Raw genomic sequence first — 19,875 nt, forward strand, 5'->3', positions numbered from 1 at the left:
CTGTCACAGTTGAAATTTAATGGGGAGTTGAGGGCACTTCACATCATGCAAAATTAGGCCCTAAAAAAAATTGCCTTTATGAGGATTGGAAGGTTGGTTTTTGTACATCTGTCTTCCTGGGTTTTCCATGGATGTCTCTTTGCACTTAGGGGAGTTGCACGTAGGTGAATAGCTCTTGAAGAATGACTTTTCAGGTGAATAATTCATAGTGATTTGTGGGAAATTGGTGTACAACTCAATTCACCTCCCTCAGTGGGTTTGCCTTAGATAAAATTAATCGCGATTAATTGTACTGTTAAACAATAATAGAATACCATTTATTTAAATATTTTTGGATGTTTTCTACATTGTCAGATATTTTGATTTCAATTGCAACACAGAATACAAAGTGTACAGTGCTCACTTTATATGTTTATTACAAATATTTGAACTGTAAAAAACAAAAGAAATGTATTTTTCAGTCCATCTAATACAAGAACTGTAGTGCAATCTCTTTATCATGAAAGTTGAACTTACAGATGCAGAATTATGTACAAAAAATAACTGCATTCAAAAATAAGACAGTGTAAAACTTTAGAGCCTACAAGTCCACTCGGTCCTATTTCTTGTTCAGCCAATTGTTCAGACAAAAAAGTTTGTTTACATTTGCAGGAGATAATGCTGCCCGCTTCTTGTTCACAATGTCACCTGAAAGTGAGAACAGGCATTCGCATGGCACTGTTGCCGGCGCCGCAAGATATATACTTGCCAGATGCGCTAAAGATTCATATGTCCCGTCATGCTTCAACCACCATTCCAGGGGACATGCATCCATGCTGATGATGGGTTCTGCTCGATAACAATCTAAAGCAGTGAGGACCAATATATGTTCATTTTCATCATCTGAGTAAGATGTCATTAGCAGAAGATGGATTTTTCTTTTTTGATGATTCGGGTTCTGTAGTTTCTGCATCGGAGTGTTGCTCTTTTAAGATTTCTGAAAGCATGCTCCACACCTCATCCCTCTCAGATTTTGGAAGGCACTTCAGGTTCTTAAACCTTGGGTTGAGTGCTGTAGCTATTTTTAGAAATCTCACATTGGTACCTTCTTTACGTTTTGTCAAATCTGCAAGTGTTCTTAAAAAGAACATGTGCTGGGTCATCATCCGAGACTGCTATAATGTGAAATATATGGCAGAATGCGAGTAAAACAGAGCCGTAGACAGTTCTCCCCCAAGAAGTTCAGTCACAAATTTAATTAATGCATTCTTTTTTTAACGAGCGGCATCAGCATGGAAGCATGTCCTCTGGGATGGTGACCAAAGCATGAAGAGACATGCGAATGTTTAGCATATCTGGCACGTAAATACCTTGCAATACTGGCTACAAAAGTCCCATATGAACGCCTGTTCTCAGTTTCTGGTGACATTGTAAATAAGAAGTGGGCAGCAGCATCTCCGGTAAATGTAAACAAACTTGTTTGTCTTAGCGATTGGATGAACAAGATGTAGGACTGAGTGGACTTGTAGGCTCTAAAGTTTTTTACATTGTTTTGTGTTTGAGTGCAGTTATGTAACTTGCACTTTCATGATAAAGAGATTGCACTATGGTACTTGTATGATGTGAACTAAAGATACTTTCTTTTTACAGTGCAAATTGTAATAATAAGATGAGCAGTGTACACTTTGTATTTTGTGTTGTAATTGAAATCAATATTTTTGAAAATGTAGAAAACATTAAAAATTTAATAAATTGCACTTGGTATTCTATTGTTTAACAATGCGATTAAAACTGCGATTAATTTTTTTGAGTTAATCATGTGAGTTAACTGCGATTGACAGCCTTAATTGGAAGCTGAGGATAATATTTACTCTTCTAGTATGGGATTATCTTGAGTCCTTGTCTTTTGTAACTCCTTGTGCTTTTTGTTAGAGGGATTTGGGACACGACCAGTGTCCTTTTTACGTAAATCCCATACAAACTGTAAAACTTCAGAGAGGAAGGTTGTTTTATGGGTAAAACACTAGACTGGGACTGACGTGCCCAGAGTTCAATTTTTGGCACTGCCACACATTTCCATTTTTTTTTTTAATTTTATTTTTTTTTGACAAGTTGCTTAATATTTCTGTGCTTCAGTTCTCCATGTGTAAGGTGAGGAACAGAGGAGATGTGATAAAAATGGGTTGAGAGTTACTTGGATACTGTAATGTTGGGGGGCATATAATAGATCTCAACATTACTTTGTTGAAATGCCATAATATGTTAAAGCGGTTTAAAAAAAAAAAGCGAGACAAACAGCAAAACTAATTGTATTGATTGTGACTTATTAAAGCTATTCTACTGTACAAGTCTTGAAAAAAATGTAATTTTTCTCTTACAGTTATCTGTGGCATATTCCTCTCTCCTACACTACTAGCAGCTGCTCTTTCCTCTGTCCTTATGCATATTTACTGGACCAGAAGTCAGGTATGTGACTTGAGGCCTCTGTAGCTAGGATGTACAGTGAAAGCAGGTTACTTCAGTTTTGTATCTCAGCCTTAGTTTGCACGCACCTGAGTAGGGTTTGAGGCCAAGGGCATGCATGGTATAAAGCAATTTTTGAGGAGAATATAACTGGAATGATACCCATAGGGAAGAGAGAACAGTGTAATTTTAATCACTTTTGTAGGCATGGTTGCTTTAGTCTTTATCACATAAGGATGTGGTTAGGAACCAATGGTGCCTTCAAACAAAGTCACCACAGAGTGCTGAGCATGCCTGGGGTACTTAGCATCAGTGGCAGTGATGTCAGGAGTATATTAATTCCACATGACAGTACAGGGAGTAAACAGGACTTGGTCTTTTTGCAAGCTGCCAGACTGGGGAGAGGGGCCTTGAGGAAGTAGATTTGGCTCTGAGCAGTATGTACTTAAGGGAATCAGCCCTGGGAGACTGACACAGCCAACATGACTGTAAGGAGGTGTATTTCCCCCTCTGATATTATTTACTTTGTTTTGTGGCATAAAATAATTACTTTGTTAGAACATTTTTTTTTTAACGTTCTAAGGTATTGCAGTTTAGAACTTGGAACCTTCCCACGTTCTCCCCACCTTTTCTTTGCTGCAGTGGCCATTTTGAGTCCCCAGGTGCTAAACTGTACAAAGGGCTGAATTAACTTTCTTTTTAATGATGAAAGTGATTTACTCAGTATTGTACTAAAAATATTTGACCAGCATTGATGTAAGCCAGGGACATCAGTGGATCTTTGCTGATTTACTGTACACCAGCAGAGAATTTGATACATTCTTTTAGAATGCCTTTAATCCTACTATCATACTGATCCCTTCCCCTATCCATTACACTCATTATCTGACACATTTCATGATGTCATACTGTGTAAAAATGTCTCCCTCATCTCTGTTGCCTCACATAAACCATACAAAATTGAAGTTGAATGCTTAATGCTGATCTTGAAACCTTTATAGCTATCTTGGTATAACACGTTCATTTTCCATAAAATGATTGTTAAAAGTACAGTAGTTTAGTTTAAGCAGATAATGAATTTTTTAAAATTTAATTTTCACAGTTGATTTACAAAATCTCGTGTAATTGTTTCTGGACCTCTGCTATTTGAGATGTTGACTGAAATGTAGTTTACAGCCCAATAATCGGTGGGAAAACCAAGGTGTAAACTTGTGTGCATGTTCTTGACATTGTCACACCCATTAGTCAAGTAAGTAGTTAGCCTCAATGTTAATTGATTAACAGAGAATAGTTACTGCTGTTGAAGGCCTTTTTTCATCACATATGTTCCCAAAAATGTGACATTAGCTTTTCCAGAAAGGGTAGGTAATCCTCTTAAATAATAAACTGTTCTGTAATTGGTCACTAAATTATCTGTAGTTTAGCAACATGTTTATATCTTCTGTTCCAAGATGCTATTTGTCCATGGTTTGGGGTTTTTGTTTTTATTTTTAAGGTTACAATCTCTGGCTCCATATCCCATTCTGTGGTCACAAGTCTGTTACAAAGGGATCCAACTGCAAGTCTCGTGTGCTTCCAGGCCAATTGGGTCTAGGTAGTCTAGCCACTGTTTCTAGTTCTGGGATGATAGAGCATGCTGTAGATCTGGGCAGAGAATAGAAATTGTGCTTCACAAAGAATTTCAAGATTTTGAAATTTGGCTTTATTTCAAACCATAATAAAACCTGAAGACTTAAAAAGCTCCAAAAGAAAATTCTGGGAAGGGGAAGTCCATTGAATCCAAGCAAAACTTCTTTTAAAAAAAAATTTATATTATGTAATACAAATTATAAACCCTGTGAAATTTGAAGATCATTTAAAAAAAAATTCATTCCAGATATGTCCAAATGGGACATTTTGACATTATTGACTTTTTTTATTTGAATGTCCACCTAAACAAAATTTTGGCAAAATTGATGTGATTTTTGCAAAGCATTTAGATTTTTATGGAATTGCATTTGCAGGTGGAAAATTGGCCCATCACAGCTTTTTCTGACCAGCTCTAGCTAGGTCCTGGGTTTATACCCTTCTTTGGGATGTAGAGTGCCACCAGCCAGCTGCCCTAGACCCCTGAATGAGGATTTGAGATCTCCTGGAACCGACAGCCCTTCCCAATCACTTACACATGCTCTCCAGACCCTCACCTAGAATGTGTGCGCTTCTAGTTTAACCCCTTTGGGGACAACCCCTTTGGGGACAACCCCTTCCCTTTTGGTAGGAAAACAAGTAACAGTTTTAGCAAAGGAATTTCTCAACCACAGTGACTTTACTCTTAATGCACTCAAGAGTTTCAACAAAACTCTGGAAAATGAAGCAAAAGTCCTGAATTGCCTTTTCTCCATTATGATCTCAGCCCTTCTGACAGTCCAAGGTTTGTCAGTTTTCAGACCAGGCAGAGTCAATCCTGCAAGTTTTCTGGATGTGTGGATGGCAGTGCTCACCCATTCTCCTCCTTCTCTCTCCTCTCCCTCCCCCCACCCCGCCCGTTAACTAGAGTCCGTCTCTTTGTTGGGTGCCCCACTGAGACACTCCAGCCCCTATCCCCAGAAACCTCTGGGATCCTGTGCAGAAAAAAACATTACTCCACGGGTAGTGGGTCAGCAGTTGAGACTATCAAATTTGGTGGACAGTGATTGCTATCTTGACAGCTTCTCAATGAAAGTTCTTCAAAAAGTTGTCAGCATCTTTCTGGGCAGGGTACTGTCTGGAAGGCAATACAAAACGCTGCCCTTGGGTAAGTTTTAGATTTGTGTTTAGATTTTAGAAAATGGAGTCAATAATATGATATACATATCTTGCCATGTCACAGATATAATTATGTGATCTTTACTGACATGTGACTTGATCACGTCCTGTCTTTCACATAGTGTTGAGCATTGTGAGGCACAGAATATCATGTTCGCTCAAACGATGACTGAGTTCTAGAGAGAGATTTATCTTGTGGGTGGGTTTTTTGTTTTTGGGAGGGGGATCGAACCAAAGAGAAGGGAGTGAGAGAGAGCGCGCGCGTGTGCACAGAGGTTTTGAATATCCTTAATTTCTTACAAGATTTTCAAGACTTACTATCTTAAAAATTCCTATTTATGTTATTCCCTGCCCCCACTACCTGCTTGATGTGGAAATACACTTGCAAAGGTTTTCTTTGTTTTATTTTGAGAAGATTCAGCTGGTGAACTCCTGGTCTGAATTGCCTCATTTTTAGAGAGAGAGATTATTAGGAATTACTAGATTCATATTAGTCAGTGATGTTTGTTTCCATTGCATTGTGGTATAACACACATGGTTGCATTGCAATGCATGCTGAGTTTGCCTTCAAAATGGCAGCTGATACGGTCCTGAAGATGTGAGCCATCCTTCATGGTAATACATGATTGAACAAATGAAGTATATTCAATAACATGGCTCTGAGATTGGCCTCTAGCTTGATGCATAGACACAACCTAAGGCTGCCAGGAAGTAATGTGCTATCCCGTCCCTCCACACAGGTAAATTATAATAATGAGAAGCTGGTTTCCTGGAAGTATGGAAAACAGTGTGTTTTTTAAATGTAAAATAACCAAATTCCAGGTTGTCATGACCATATTAACACAAATCAGCATGAACTTTTTTTCTTTTCCCCTTGAACCTAAAACTTTAATGGTAAAATTATACCATTTATTGTGGGTCTCAGATAAATATTAATTGTAATTTTTTGAGAGTAGTAAATTAGGTAGGTCAGTCTGCTATCAAATGTATCTGAGGGATGGGTCACATCCAGTATTGCCAAATTGGCAAGCATGAGTCTAGTCTAAAACTGTTGCATTTTATTCCGTCTTGTCACATTTGTGCAGTTCACAACTTTGAAATTGCCACCTTTTATCTCCAGTGGGATAAACTCTGCCCTCAGTTCAACCCATACTCCAAATAAATCTTAAAAAAGAGGGCTTCTCCCTTCTAATCTGTTTCTTGGTTGCAAGGGCTCATCTGTTGTAACTGGATTCCCTCTCCTCCACCACATTATGACCTTGATGCTAAAATTCACCACCTGTCTCCTGATTTATTTACATTCTTAGTTGTAATTCAGATCCATTGAACTCTGCAGGAATACACAGGTGTAACTAGTGGAAAATGATGGCCCAGTTATTTGCTTAGCCTGAATAGGAGGGGAGAACAACCCAGAATTAAGAGGCCTTAACACACAACACCATGCTGACTGCTACTCCTTTTTATGACGAGGGAGATTCCAGCTCAGATACTATCTCTGGTTACAGCTGCAATAGTATAGATGGGAAGAGAAAGGACCTCCTGAGTAAGCTGGGTCCAAATCATTTAGTACTCTAAACACTCTCAGAATTAGAAAATAGGTTTTTAAAATGTTCAATATTAACAGCATAACTGTGTGGGTGTGTGTGTCTCTCTCTCTCTCTCTCTCTCTCTCTCTCTCAACTAGCTACCATTGAACTTCAGGAGGAGGTGGCATGGGTAAAGTTCAATGTGGACATGAATGGCTACTATATAGTGCACTATGCTGAAGATGACTGGAATATTCTAATTGACCTGCTGAGGCACAATCTTACTGCTCTGAGTGCCAAAGACCGAGCTCACCTGATCAACAATATCTTCAGTCTTGTGGGGTAATTGATATTGTGAGGGGGAGGGGAATACAGCTTTTTTAATTTTAAGTTACTGCAAGACAAAGGATTATACTTAAGGACATTGCAGAGAAGAATGCTTTAAAGATGCTTTTGTTCGGTATCCGCTATCATTGATTGAGTTTCAATGATAAAACATCAGATATTGATCTCCATTCATTTAATGCCATCATTCATCCCTTTGTATTGTAAAGGACACCTGCTAGTTCTGTTGGCATGGAGGACTTTTATAAGTCTGAGAGAAATGCCGTGTAATTTTGTCTTATCAAAGGGAAAGTACCTTTTATGCTCGAGAGAAGTAAACTAGTTGCTTCTGACATAAATGTTTTAATGGTTACTTTCATCATGTACTGCTCTGTTGGTTCTGCAGCTGGAATGAGGCTGAGAATTCTGGGTGGCCTTTCTGTGACTGCTGCTTCCTTAATCTGAGTAATTTCACTTACTTTCAATTGCCACCATGCTGCACCTTATTTTAATTCTGCCCCTTAATCAAAGGCATGATTGTTGCCATCATTGTTATATTACAAGAACAGTAATACTTTATATATTTTTACTTCCATTTGCTTCCAGCTCATGATCTAGTTTTCTTTTTTTTAATTAGTATTGTAGCCTCACAAAGATAGATGACATCCTTAAGATTTCATTTTAGCAAGAAATTCTTTGTTTCTGAGTCCATTTTAATTCCTTTTGTGTTCTTTGACCTTTTTAGTATAGGAAAGGTGTCTCTGTTGAAGGCCTTTAATCTGCTTGATTATCTAGTGAAAGAGAACCACACTGCACCAATCAGTCAAGCTTTGTTCCAAGTGAGTCTCATCTATGATCTTGTAGAAAAAAGAGGAATGCAGGATCTTGCAGCAAGAGTAGTGGTATGTCTTCCTCTTCTCTATATCAGTGTTTGAAATATTTTCCCATAACATCAATTCACAACTGCGGTCTCTGGTTAGACTCTGATGGACCAACATTCAGGAATGTCATTGGCTTGTCTTTATATTTGTAAGGCTATTCTGTCAGTCTGTCTTGAGTAATAAAGGTTAATACTCTGAAGCAGGTATTGTTTTCTTGTTCTGTGTACAGCATCTAGCACAGTGGGGGTCCTGGTCCATGACTGGGGCTCTTAGGTGCTACTGCAACAGATATTCAATAATAAACTGTTTAAAATCCAGATTATTTTCTGCTATAGAAATGGGGAGAAAACACCCTAGTTTTCTATTTCAAAAGTTCTTGAAGCTGACTCGTATGTCTACAACCTGAGAGTTTCATCCAGACTGGGACTAGAGGCCTAATGTTCAGATGCAGAGAGTATGCTTAAATCTATTTACACCCACTAGCCATGTGTATGGTAGTCTAATTTGGTGCATCTTAAACAGGGAGGAGTCAGAAATAGGGGGTGGTCTACACAATCTTACACCCTCCCATTAGTTGTTTATCTTGCTTGTGAATTCTTCTCTGAACAATGTAATGTGTCTTGGTATTGCTCGCTGTCTTTCACCATCTAGGACAGAGTTAAAAAGCTACTTGGAAGCAAAATTGATCAACAGACTTGGACTGATGATGGGACCGTATCTGAACGAGAGTTCCGGTCTACTGTGCTCGCCTTTGCCTGCTCTCATCACTTGGGAAACTGTAGCACCACTGCCACCGAGCTGTTTAAGGAATGGAAGGCTTCCAATGGCACGAAGAGGTGAAGCATAAATTAGTCTGAGCATGTTCTGTTTACGTATTACTGTCACTTCTCCACCATTGTTTTGAAGAAAGATCCTAATTAGTCTTGGCCACCAAAGCACAGAGACTATGCTTCATTCAGCAGTTTTTACTGCATTTCCTTTGAATATAGCATGGCATAAAACAAGAGGAACTATGTTTTAGAAATTAAAACCTTGTATCCAGTGTTGTTGAATGTGACTGCTATGCCTACTTGATAATTCTCACTTGAGCTTACATTTTAAGAAATTCAGATGGTAGTACATTGTAGCTGGTTTTGCAAAGTTAACCTTTTCACCTTCCAGAACTTACTCTGCCATGATTCATTGTGGATTTTGTATCATAGCGTGTCTGAGCCTTTTGCATGGTTAATTGTGATTCCATGTATTCTGTAACTCAGCTGTCCCCCGTTGCCTAGAATCTGAGTGATGCCTCTCTCTGGAAGAGAATTCACCTGGTCCTACAAAACTACTATTATACTAAATTAAGTGCTCTAGCAAAAGATATCACCTGTGCTATTTGCCTAAAGCTTTTATGTGGTGGTTTCTTCCATACTGTCTCATACAGGCCTATTCTTGTTTTGTAATTTTTTTTTATAGTCTGCCTACTGATGTTATGAAGACTGTATTCACAACAGGAGCAAAAACTGATGATGGCTGGGAGTTCCTTCTAAGCATGTACACATCTTCAGTTTCTGAAGCTAAGAAGCACAAAATGCTTGAAGCTCTAGCCAGCACAGAAGATACTAGAAAACTGATCTGGTATGAAAATGCCAGAAGATTGTGGTGGTGTAATTGTGGTGTTCCCAGAATATGTGAGAGACGGGGGGGGGAGGGGAAGTGAGGTACTTTTATTGGACCAACCTCTGTTGGGGAAAGAGACGAGCTTTCAAGCCACACAGAGCTCTTCTTCTTCAGCTCAAAAGCTTGTATCTTTCACCAACAGAAATTGGTTCAATACAAGATTTTTTTTACCTCACTGTCCTTGTGTCTCTCAAAATATTACGTAATGCATAAACTTTAAAGAAAAAAAAAGGCTTCTTGGGAAATGTGGATTTTCCCCTCAACACTTAATAACTGACTGGTTTTCTTACATTAGCTAAACATAGTGCTAGAAAGACTTTTTAGTAGGCTTCTGCTTATTAAAGCAAAATGTAGCCAACCTATCAGGAACAGGATTCCATATAATCAAATGCAAAGGTCCTGATACTGTGCTCACTTATGCTTGTGAAAATCATTAGAAACTCCCTAGAGGTCAGTGTAGTTACACTGCTTGGAATGTATACTGAGAGGAGAATCAAGCTTGAAAGCTTTGCACTCTTGGAAGATCAGTGTGGAGTTGCTTTTGATAGGAAATACTGTGAAGCCTTCAAAGTACGGGCGTGTTTCATAACAAAGAAACAAGAATTCAGATAGCATTTGCTTGCTGTGTGGATGAAATCTTGAACTTGCTTTATGCAGGAAGTAAGAGCCACCTTATCTCCAACACCTACAGCCATTATATGTATGTTCACTGACCACTTCAGAGGACTGTCCAGAGGATGTAGCAGAGACAGTGGAAGGTTTCCATGACTGCTGTGCTGTGGGACTAGCATAGTTTCTCATGAATTTTATTTTCCCCTTATGATCATGCAAAAGTCACTGAGCCCCTGCCATTTTGATGGGAATTAAATGACTCAAATGGGCATTGAAGCTATTCTGTACTTCATGGGATTGGGCCCCATATTTGGCATTTGCAAACCAAAGGTAAATAATGAAATTTGCAGTATTGGCCCTGGTAGTTGACTACATCTAGTTTCTTAAGATATCTGTAAAAGATAAGAAAATAATCTGTAAGTAGCCTCCGACCTACCATATACTCTGTTCTATTTGGCTAAGTAACCTATGAGAGCCACTGCAGTCTAGCTGTGAAATGTTTGTATAGTAGTTTTGAGTTGACTGGATCTGTTTTGTCTCTTAGGTTAATGCAAACAAGCCTGGAGGGAAACCTCATCAGGGCACAGGAACTTTCGCATATCATAGCAACTGTCAGCCAAAGTCTGCCTGGGCACTTGTTGGCCTGGGACTTTGTCAAAGAGAACTGGGAAAAGCTTATACGGAAGTAAGTTTGTTTGTTTGGTCTTTAATTATTAGCATGAAGTGTTAGGTGCAGCATTTGAGTGCATATATTTTTTTCAACTGCAAAATAATAGACTGACCTAACTTTGAATAAAATTTTCAAAAGTTCCCAAGTCCCATTTTTTCCCCCAAAAAAGTGGTTTAGGAGGTTAATTCCCATTGTTGTTTGCACCCTTCACCCGCCCCCCCCCCCACGCCCTCCCCAGGAGACTTAAGCTCATATGTCAGTTGCCTGGTTCAGAAAATATTAGCCTGTCCTTATTAAAGGGACAGTGATATGAAACTATTAGTGGTGCATGTATTGTTCCTTCATTCCATGGCGAATAATATCTTGCATCCACAGTGGTCTCTCAGCATGCTTTGAAACAGATTGAAAAATGTGTTTTTCCTTTTGGAGACACTGAAAGTTTTTGTGTGTGGGGAACCGGTCTTCAGAAATATACTTGCTTTTCTTGGAAAATCACAGCTTGTTGCAAGTGTTACAACTTTAAGCTGTTTTCCCCCAAAAAACATGGTGTTACTAGATGATAGAATAACTCAATGTGATGATCAGTATCTAAAAATTACTTAGTGGCTTTTTTTGTTTTTTGTTTTGTTTGAAAATTTTACCCTTTTGGTGCTTGAAGTCTTCTAAAAAAAACCACGTGAAGCGCACTTGCTTCATAAACTGGTTACCACAAGTTCCTTATTTTTTTCTTCCATATTTCAGGTTCCACTTGGGGTCATTTGCTATCCAGAATATAGTTACCGTGTCAACCTTTCAGTTTTCAACAGAAGCCCATCTACTTGAGGTTGGTGGTGTAAAGTACTGTTTCCTAAATATTAGCTTCCCCCTTCAAAAAATTCTATGCACTAGCAATTGATACGATACCTGTCATGTACACAGTGCATTTCACCATAGATTTAAAGATCCTTTTCAATAGTCTAGAACTATTAGTATCCTTATTTGACACATGGGAAAATAATCCCAGAGAAGTGACTTGCCCAAGTTTACGTAGAAAGTCTGTGGCAATGCTAGGAATGTAACCCAGCAATCCTGATAGCGTGTTCCAATGGGCAAGGTACTAGAGAGACTATCGCCCATGATAGAGGAAATTATTTGGCTCAGCTTGTATGAACCTAGCAGGCTGCGACTTGATCGTGTCAGTAGGAGACTGAGCCAAAGGTGGCTTTGTTTTTCTGATTCCAGGACCTCTGACACTATCCAGGTCTCTGGTGTATGATACAGCCTAAAGGTTGCTGCATTTTACTTTGGCTGTCCGCAGCCCTAAAAGATAATTCTAGCAGTTGAGGATCAGCCAGTTGCTGAGGTGCCACAGCTGTCTCCCCCTTTTTCTTACCCACGCCTTCTACTCCAGGGGCTTGGAAGGATAGAAGGTGGCATAGAAGCCACTACAGCTTCTACTGTAGACTGTCAACTTCTAGGGAAATGGCTAAAGGTCAAAATCTTTAAAGTTGCCCAAGTAAAAATGTGTGCAAATCTTACCTGTACACAGCATGTATTTTTTATGCTTTAGCATTCTTGTACTTCGTTGTGTCAAATGCCCCCGTGATAAGTTGATTTTCAATGTACCAAAAATAGAATCGTTTTAGGTAATCCCATTTGTCACAAGAACAGAATCCTTCTCCAGAAAGCTAGTTCATTTCTGAGTGCTGTATGACTAAACTTGATTGTGCTTTGAGTGAAAGGTAGGGATTCCACCAAATATACACAATTTCTTGTTGAATTTTACTGAAGCTACACAGGCTATTGCTGCAGCTCCCATGAGCTGTAATCACTCTATTTGCAGCAATCCTCTTGTGTGATTTGCCAACTACATGAATGTGGATCATTGGTACTTTGTGCTGGGGGTGGAGGGTGGGCAGGTGGCACACTCTTAACTTGGAAACTGCCTACGTTTCTCAGCCTGAAATGCACATTTTCTTTACTCTGCAGGTTAAAACTTTCTTTGAGTCCAAGTCCGAGAAGAATTCTCAACTTCGCTGTGTCAAGGAGGCTATTGAGACGATTCAGCTGAATATTAAGTGGATGGAGAAGAACTTAGCAACGCTACAGCATTGGCTGTAGAGAACATAATGCCACAGTGTGTGTGTGTTGGCCATTAAGAAAGCTTGTGAACTGTTGCTTTTGCAAAAGCCAGGGTGAAACCAGGCATCGCTGCAACATTGTTTGCACTATTAGGGGTTCTAGTTAGCTCAGGGCAAATCTCACCTAAGTTTGTTTTTCTTTTGGTCATTTGTGGGCCAGATGTAGATGTTTGTTTATTTATTCTGGAACTGTGTTCATCTATAGACCAAACAGCTGCATAAATAACTAATAAGTACAGTAATTTTATATTTGAAACACCCTGTCATTTGAAATCCTGTCTTATCATTCTCAACACTGGGTAAGTATTGAAAAAGAGCAACAAGGGAAAAAACTGCCATGAGAGATGCTTTTTCTTTGCAGAGCGCTGGCTAATCAGTGTTCTTTATGCAAAACTGTTGGTAGCTTCGGGTTTAGCTTTTGATGATCAAAGTGTTTTTTCCAGACATTCTAAAAACATAAGAATATTCAGTTATTATTATTATATTGTATTTTTGTCTATGAAGTGGCCAGGTGCTACTGATATTATATAAAAGAAAACAAAGCCAAATAGCAAATATGAATGTTTTAGGAGGAGAGAGATTTTTAGAAGTATCTCAGTGACTTGGGAGCACATGTACCACTGAAAGTCAATGGGGAGTGTGCTCCTAACTCATTAGGCACTTTTAAGGGTCAAACTTTTAATTGCCAGACTGAATTATTATTTTTTTGATGTCTGAGCAACAGCCCCCACCCTCCCAAAAAAAAAGCCATAGGAAGTTGCTCCAGACTAGTTCAGACAGTGAACTGACTCCTGATTGACTACTGATCCTTTTCACCATTCCTCTTTGCTGAGGACCTGCATTTGGTACATATGTGTCAGACATTTTGTTTGGGTCTTTATATTCTCTTAATTTTTCAGAATCACTGGTATGATTTGTGTACACCGCTTACTCTGTAATGCTTTCTTGGTGTAACACAGCAATGGGGAACTTTTTGTCTGTATTTGGATGGTATCATGCAACAACTATTGGGGACAAAGCCTAAAACTTACTCTGGGAACAAGTGCTCTAAAATCTGGCATGCTAGGCTAAAAGGCAAGATAGCCACAATACAATGTGCCTTTTTTCTAAAGCAATTCACATTTAAGGCCCTTTTTGAGGCCTGGTGTAAACACAGAGTTGTACCTCCTTAACTAAAGAGATGATTTTTATACCTGTTTAGTTAAAGTGGTAGGGAGAGAGAATGTGTGAATATTCTTATGCCTGTCTAAAGCTAGCTAACATCACATTAGTTTGCATCAGAAAACTTTTCATGTACAGCCAAACTGATATAACAAGTTTTAAACCAATGTAAGAGAATCCAAACAAACAAGTTGAATCAGTTAATTAAATGGATTTAAGTTAAACCAGTGCAAATTTTGTGCAGAGACAAGCCTCTGAGAAAAGTTTTCTTTAAAAGGTGGGGAGACTATTTTCAGTCATAATCAGCCTTGACTTTGAATTTATCATTTTAATACAGGCTTTGTTTAAAAAAAAAAAATTTATAACAACTTTCACCTGCAAATTGTGGCAGTAATGTGCATGAGATGTAGGTAAGTGATTAGTGAAAACTGCCTAGTGAAAATTATAGTATTTGTTGGCTTTTCATCAGTAGGTATGTACTAAATCATTTAAACTATGCAGTTTCATTTCCATATTTTGTGATTCTCTGACTAAAGTTTGGAGAGAAATTTCCTCAGAATTTGCCAGTAGTTTACTTTAAAAATGAGTTCTGCAGTTCTAACCTTGAAACAGAATGTTACTCCTCCTGGGTGCGCAAAACACCGTCAGCCAGTGGAAATGAATGCATTTTGCATGCACTGAAAGTGGATTTGTACTCCTCCTCAGTGATTGAATTAGATGTTATCCTAATTCATTGAGTTCTTTAATCACTTGTATTAACTGCATTGTTCAGTGATGTGTCGTCCCCCCCCCCCGTTACTGTGTTTAGTTACATCTTTGTATATTCTTCTCTGTGTGTTTGTACCATGTGTTTTTTCCTTTTTTCCATTTCCCTGTTCTTTTTTAAAAAATTCCCTCTTGACAACAGCAAAGATGAAGGATGTCAAACTTTGTAGAGTGAGAACTAATAATAATCTCCTCAATTCCAACTCTGGGATTATAAGAATGTTCTACCATTGAGCTTAAACATGTTACTAATAATGTAATCTGTATTAAGAAATACTATGCACTTCCATTTTAGAGTGCAAAATACAGAAAAAATTGAAAAACAGAGTTTGGAAAATCATGGCTTTAAAAAACCAAACAACCAACCCAAGGTTTGTTTCATTTTGCCACTCAGTGCACTGAGTTTTTCACCTTTTTTTTTTGCTATTTAAACATGATTCATGTTTTCAATATCACTTGTCCTTCTCTGGAGTTCGTACTATGTACCTGGGAGCCAACTTCTGTTGATGCCAAGGAAAAGCTTCTCATTGAATTCAGTAAGAGTTGGATCAGGCCCTGATACTGAAAAGCACTAAGAACCCTTATCTCTTCCAGAGCTCAGTGGGAATTGAGGAGAATTGGTGCAGCGAACTATCAAGACACCTGTCATGTTTTACATTAAATGAGTGGATCTTACCAGTTCTTTTGTCTTTCAGTCAAAAGAAACACACACATTGCAGCAAAACACTTCTTGTTACAATTCCATAATAGTTTACAGGCAAACATTATGGAACAAGAGGCTGTGTAAGTCTTGGGCCATTGTCTTTATTTTGTTTCTGAAGGAGGCAAGTTCCACTGAAAAGCTACTAGGCAAACACCAGTCACTTGGGGCCACCTCCCTCACTGTGAAATCAGTTTTGTTTAATGTTTATTTTAGATGGAGTGTCTCAGTTTAGGTCCAGTGAAACACCTTAACTTCGAAGCTTTTATGGTACTGTAGTCTTGGTACTTTGCAGTGATTTCAGTTGTAAATAATATTAAACTTTGAAGTCTAAAAACCTAATTTGAAAGAAACCATGCATTACATATAGCTACGTATTTTGTGGATTTTTTCCCTAATATTTCACATGTAAAATTAGCCTAATGGGGGGAAAATTGTGCTTTTTTAGCTCTATTCCTGGAAAACAGAGAAGTCTGCATGCTGATGTATCTTTGATTTTATTAAAATTGCAAATTCATTTAATTAATGCTAAATCCTGCATTTACTTTATCATGACTTTTTGGCTTCTTAAATTTACTCCATAGTGTGGAAAGGATCAGGATGTGAGGAGAGAAGGAGCCTGAAATGGATCATATGTGGCTGTTTAGAAATTTACACAATTTGACATCCTTCAATAACTCATTACAAAAGCAAGGTTGCATATTCTTCTATAAGCAATGATACATGTTGTAGTAGGCACTTCATCACTACTGAATTGAATCCACTCTAAATTTTAGTTTATAAAACCCTGCTTTCATAAAATATCTGCACCTTTTCTAGAATACTAGTGCATTGGCAATCTGAAGAGCTCACTTTAACTCTAGGAGTGGTATTCATTTTTTGCCTGGCCAAAGAGATGGTACTTTGCCATAGAAATACTTACATTTCACCTGCTCACTACATCTTGGAACATTTGAGGCATTTGATGTTGGGCATGCATTGTAAAAGTAATGCTTTAAGGAACATAGTAATGGCCTTCATTATGTTGGGGGTTTTTTAGCGACCATATGCTGCAGGAAGTCTGACCCTTGAAGTGAATCCTGCTTTATGATTGTATATCTTTCACCTGTTCTATATTAGATGGAACATTCCTTTTCCAACAGATTGGCTCTCCTCTCTTTCCCCTCCTCCTCCTCCCCTGCCCCCCTTCAAAGATGTTCTCTTTCATTGCACTCTGAAATTTAACACAACACTGCCTCATTAACCATACACTTTTGTATGCATTTCATGCATCTAGGCTTGTATGTTGGCTTTCTTTTGTATATTTCTGAATCGGGTTTCATGTAGTTAATTCACTCCATCACATGGTAAATGTTGTTCTCTCACATTTGGCTATACTGTATAGAAGAAAATGCTTGAGTAAACTTACTTTTACATTATTTATTTTATTGGGTTTTTTTAAATTAAGATGCTACTAAATGTTGGAAGATTTAGTTACTTTTTTTAATGAGGCATGGATTCACATGATTCCTGGAAAGTTTTAAACGGATGTAATTTACCACATTAAACTCTCAGGTCATATTGCTAAAGAATTTAAACCTCTAGTTTTTCTGTTGTTTAAACCTGCTTCTGAAGTCGAAATATAGAATTTTATTCGTGATAACTTAGTTTTGATCAGAGTGAGAGGCAGGCATCTTTTTTTGAGTTGATCATAGTGGCATTTAGCAAATTGAAGTAAAATATTAAGAAAAGGTAGGAGCTTGTATGCATTTAAATACATTAAAGTTTGGATTGAGTTATTAAAGATCAATAATATTTTCTATTCAACGAAGAAGGGAAATTGAGTATTCTGAGAGCAAATTGCATCAAACTACTGCTAAACTTGCAGTCAGACAAGAGCCCTATATTCCAGTCTTTATAAAGTTAAATAGCCCTGAAGAATGATATCTTTCAAATTATTTTGGAAAAGTTAAGTACTATAAGGACCTGTAAAGGGAGAACACTTGTATATTTCTAAAATACTTAAAATATAAGTACAATGTACAATCACATGTGAGCTTTGGTTGGTGAAATTCTAGGTTGTACAATACTTGCCTTTAGGAGCGGGGGAGGTTGGAAATCGTGTGTGTGTGTGTGTATATATGTATAATGCATACACATATGCAGATCTGTTTTATTTTACTTGTAAAGGGGGGGAAGTTTTTCTTTATATTTCAGATAAACTTGTTTGCATATAACTGGCACTGATGAAAAGGCATGTATACAGCAAACACTGTTGCTTTTGTGAGATGAAAATAAAGTATTTAAATACAAATTGCTCTTTCTTTTTTGTAACAACTATGATACCTCATTAGTGAGTGGTTTTTGAATAGTTTTCCTAGATTTTAAAGCTGGAAGACAACACTGGATCATTTAGTATTACCTGCTTACAGGCCATTACATTTCATCCAGTTACCCCAGCCCAATAACTTGTGATTTGACCAAAGCATATCTTCCAGAAAGGCATCCGGTTTTGATTCTCCATCTCTTGGAGTCTCCAAATCAGTCACTTCTCTTGGTGATTTGTTCCAGTGTTTTATCTCCTTCTCTGTGGAAAAAATTATGCCTGATTTTCTAATTTGAATTTATCTGGCTTCAGCTTCCAGCCTTTGGTTCTTATTATGCCTGTCTCAGCTAGATTAAAGAGCCTTTTAGGATCCAGTATTTTATCCCCATGAAGGTACTTGTACCCCTTAATCAAATCCCCTCTCAATCTTTTTTGATAAACTAAACTGCACTCTCTCCAATTTTTGACATCCTTTTTAAAGTATGGATACCAGAACTGGATGCAGCATTCCAGTATCAATCTCATCAATGCCATATATGTTGGCAAAATCACTTTCCTATTCACTACTTACTATTCCCCTGCTTATACATCCAAGGATCTCCTTAGTCATTAATGCTACAGCATCATAGTAGGAGCTCATGCTGAGTTGCTTGTCTGCTGTGACCCTTAAATCCTTTTCTCAGTTACTGTTTTCCACAATATAGCCCCTGCTATTCTATAGGTATGACTTGCAATCCTTGTTCCTAGATGTATAACTTTTGCATGTGCCTGTATTGCATTTTGTTTGAAGGACTCGGCTTACTAAGTAATGCAGATCTTTCTGTATGACTGCTGTCTCTTCCTCAATTATTTACCACTCTGACCAATCTTTGTCCTCTACAAAATCTGTCAGCAATGATTTTAGATTTACTTCCAGATCATTGATGAAATTGTTGAATAGCATCAAGCCTAGTGCTCATCTCTTTAGAGACAAAGAGCATAGTCCACTCAATTAGCACCCAGACTCACCTGGCATTTTGCTTATCCCACACCCAGGCAGCATCAGTGGCAAAGGAAGCTTCATAGTCGTGACTCAGACACCACCAGCGTTCGCTCTCTCCCTCCAGTCCCCAGGTAATAGTGTAGGGAGCACAACTTGAACACTCTTCCAGTCTCTTGAATTTCCCCAGTATTCCAAGATTTATTAAAAAATTAACAGCAGGCCAGAGATCTCCTCAGCCGACTCTTTTATGACTCTTGGGTGCAAGTTATCTGAGTCTGCTGATTTTAAAAATGTTTATCCCTAGTACATGTTGTCTAATATCCTCAGTTACTAACAGTCTGGAAAGTATTTTATCATAGTTGTGATGTAAGTACATCATCCTGCATCTTTCCAGCTACAGAACAGAAATATTTACTTTGAATGGTAACTAAACCAATTCTATTCACTAGTTACCGGCTTTCCTTGCCTAGTTTTCTAATGAAAAATTTGGGGAGAATTTGACTAGGTTCATTGGCTTAGTCAGCAGCACATTGCAACATCTTACAGGCTGCAAAAGTTAAGGAATGAAGTCCAGATTGTAGCAGGTAATGATGTTCTCTACTTTTGTGTGTTATGTACAGTGCAATTAACTCTTTAATGGTTCCATAGTGCACTATGGCCATGACTGTCATACAAAGAAAGTGTGGCTCACAGGGATAGTGTCCACCTTTCTGAACTAGCCCTTGCTGTGTTAAATCCCTTTTATAGCCATGTTGCAGATGGAGAAACAAAAGCACAGACAGATTAAATTATTTTGCTCAAGGTTACACAGTAAATTTGTGGCAGAGCCGGGCATAGAACCCAAATCACCTGATTTCCAATCCAGTGCTCAGCATTTCCCTTATCTAATAGAACTTTGTTTATTATCATGCTATATCCTAAGCAAGGTGCTGAAGAACTTCCTG

General features: G+C 38.2%; 1 protein-coding gene across 2 annotated transcripts in view; it reads left to right on the top strand.

Annotated features, from left to right (window-relative positions):
* The window catches only part of LOC119855860 (leucyl and cystinyl aminopeptidase), a 111,152-nt gene extending 93,215 nt beyond the window's left edge, over positions 1-17,937 (top strand). For both annotated transcript variants that reach the window (XM_043515336.1, XM_038402703.2), the window contains 8 exons: positions 2,360-2,445; positions 6,911-7,094; positions 7,822-7,978; positions 8,609-8,793; positions 9,413-9,574; positions 10,773-10,913; positions 11,640-11,721; positions 12,867-17,937. In XM_043515336.1, the coding sequence (XP_043371271.1) occupies positions 2,360-2,445; positions 6,911-7,094; positions 7,822-7,978; positions 8,609-8,793; positions 9,413-9,574; positions 10,773-10,913; positions 11,640-11,721; positions 12,867-12,998 (1,129 nt within the window). In that variant the 3' untranslated portion in view covers positions 12,999-17,937. The remainder of the gene's footprint in view (positions 1-2,359; positions 2,446-6,910; positions 7,095-7,821; positions 7,979-8,608; positions 8,794-9,412; positions 9,575-10,772; positions 10,914-11,639; positions 11,722-12,866) is intronic.
* The last annotated feature ends 1,938 nt before the right edge of the window (positions 17,938-19,875 follow it).

The sequence above is a fragment of the Dermochelys coriacea genome, chromosome 5 (genome assembly GCF_009764565.3).
Source record: "Dermochelys coriacea isolate rDerCor1 chromosome 5, rDerCor1.pri.v4, whole genome shotgun sequence".
NCBI classification, from domain to species: Eukaryota; Metazoa; Chordata; order Testudines; family Dermochelyidae; genus Dermochelys; species Dermochelys coriacea.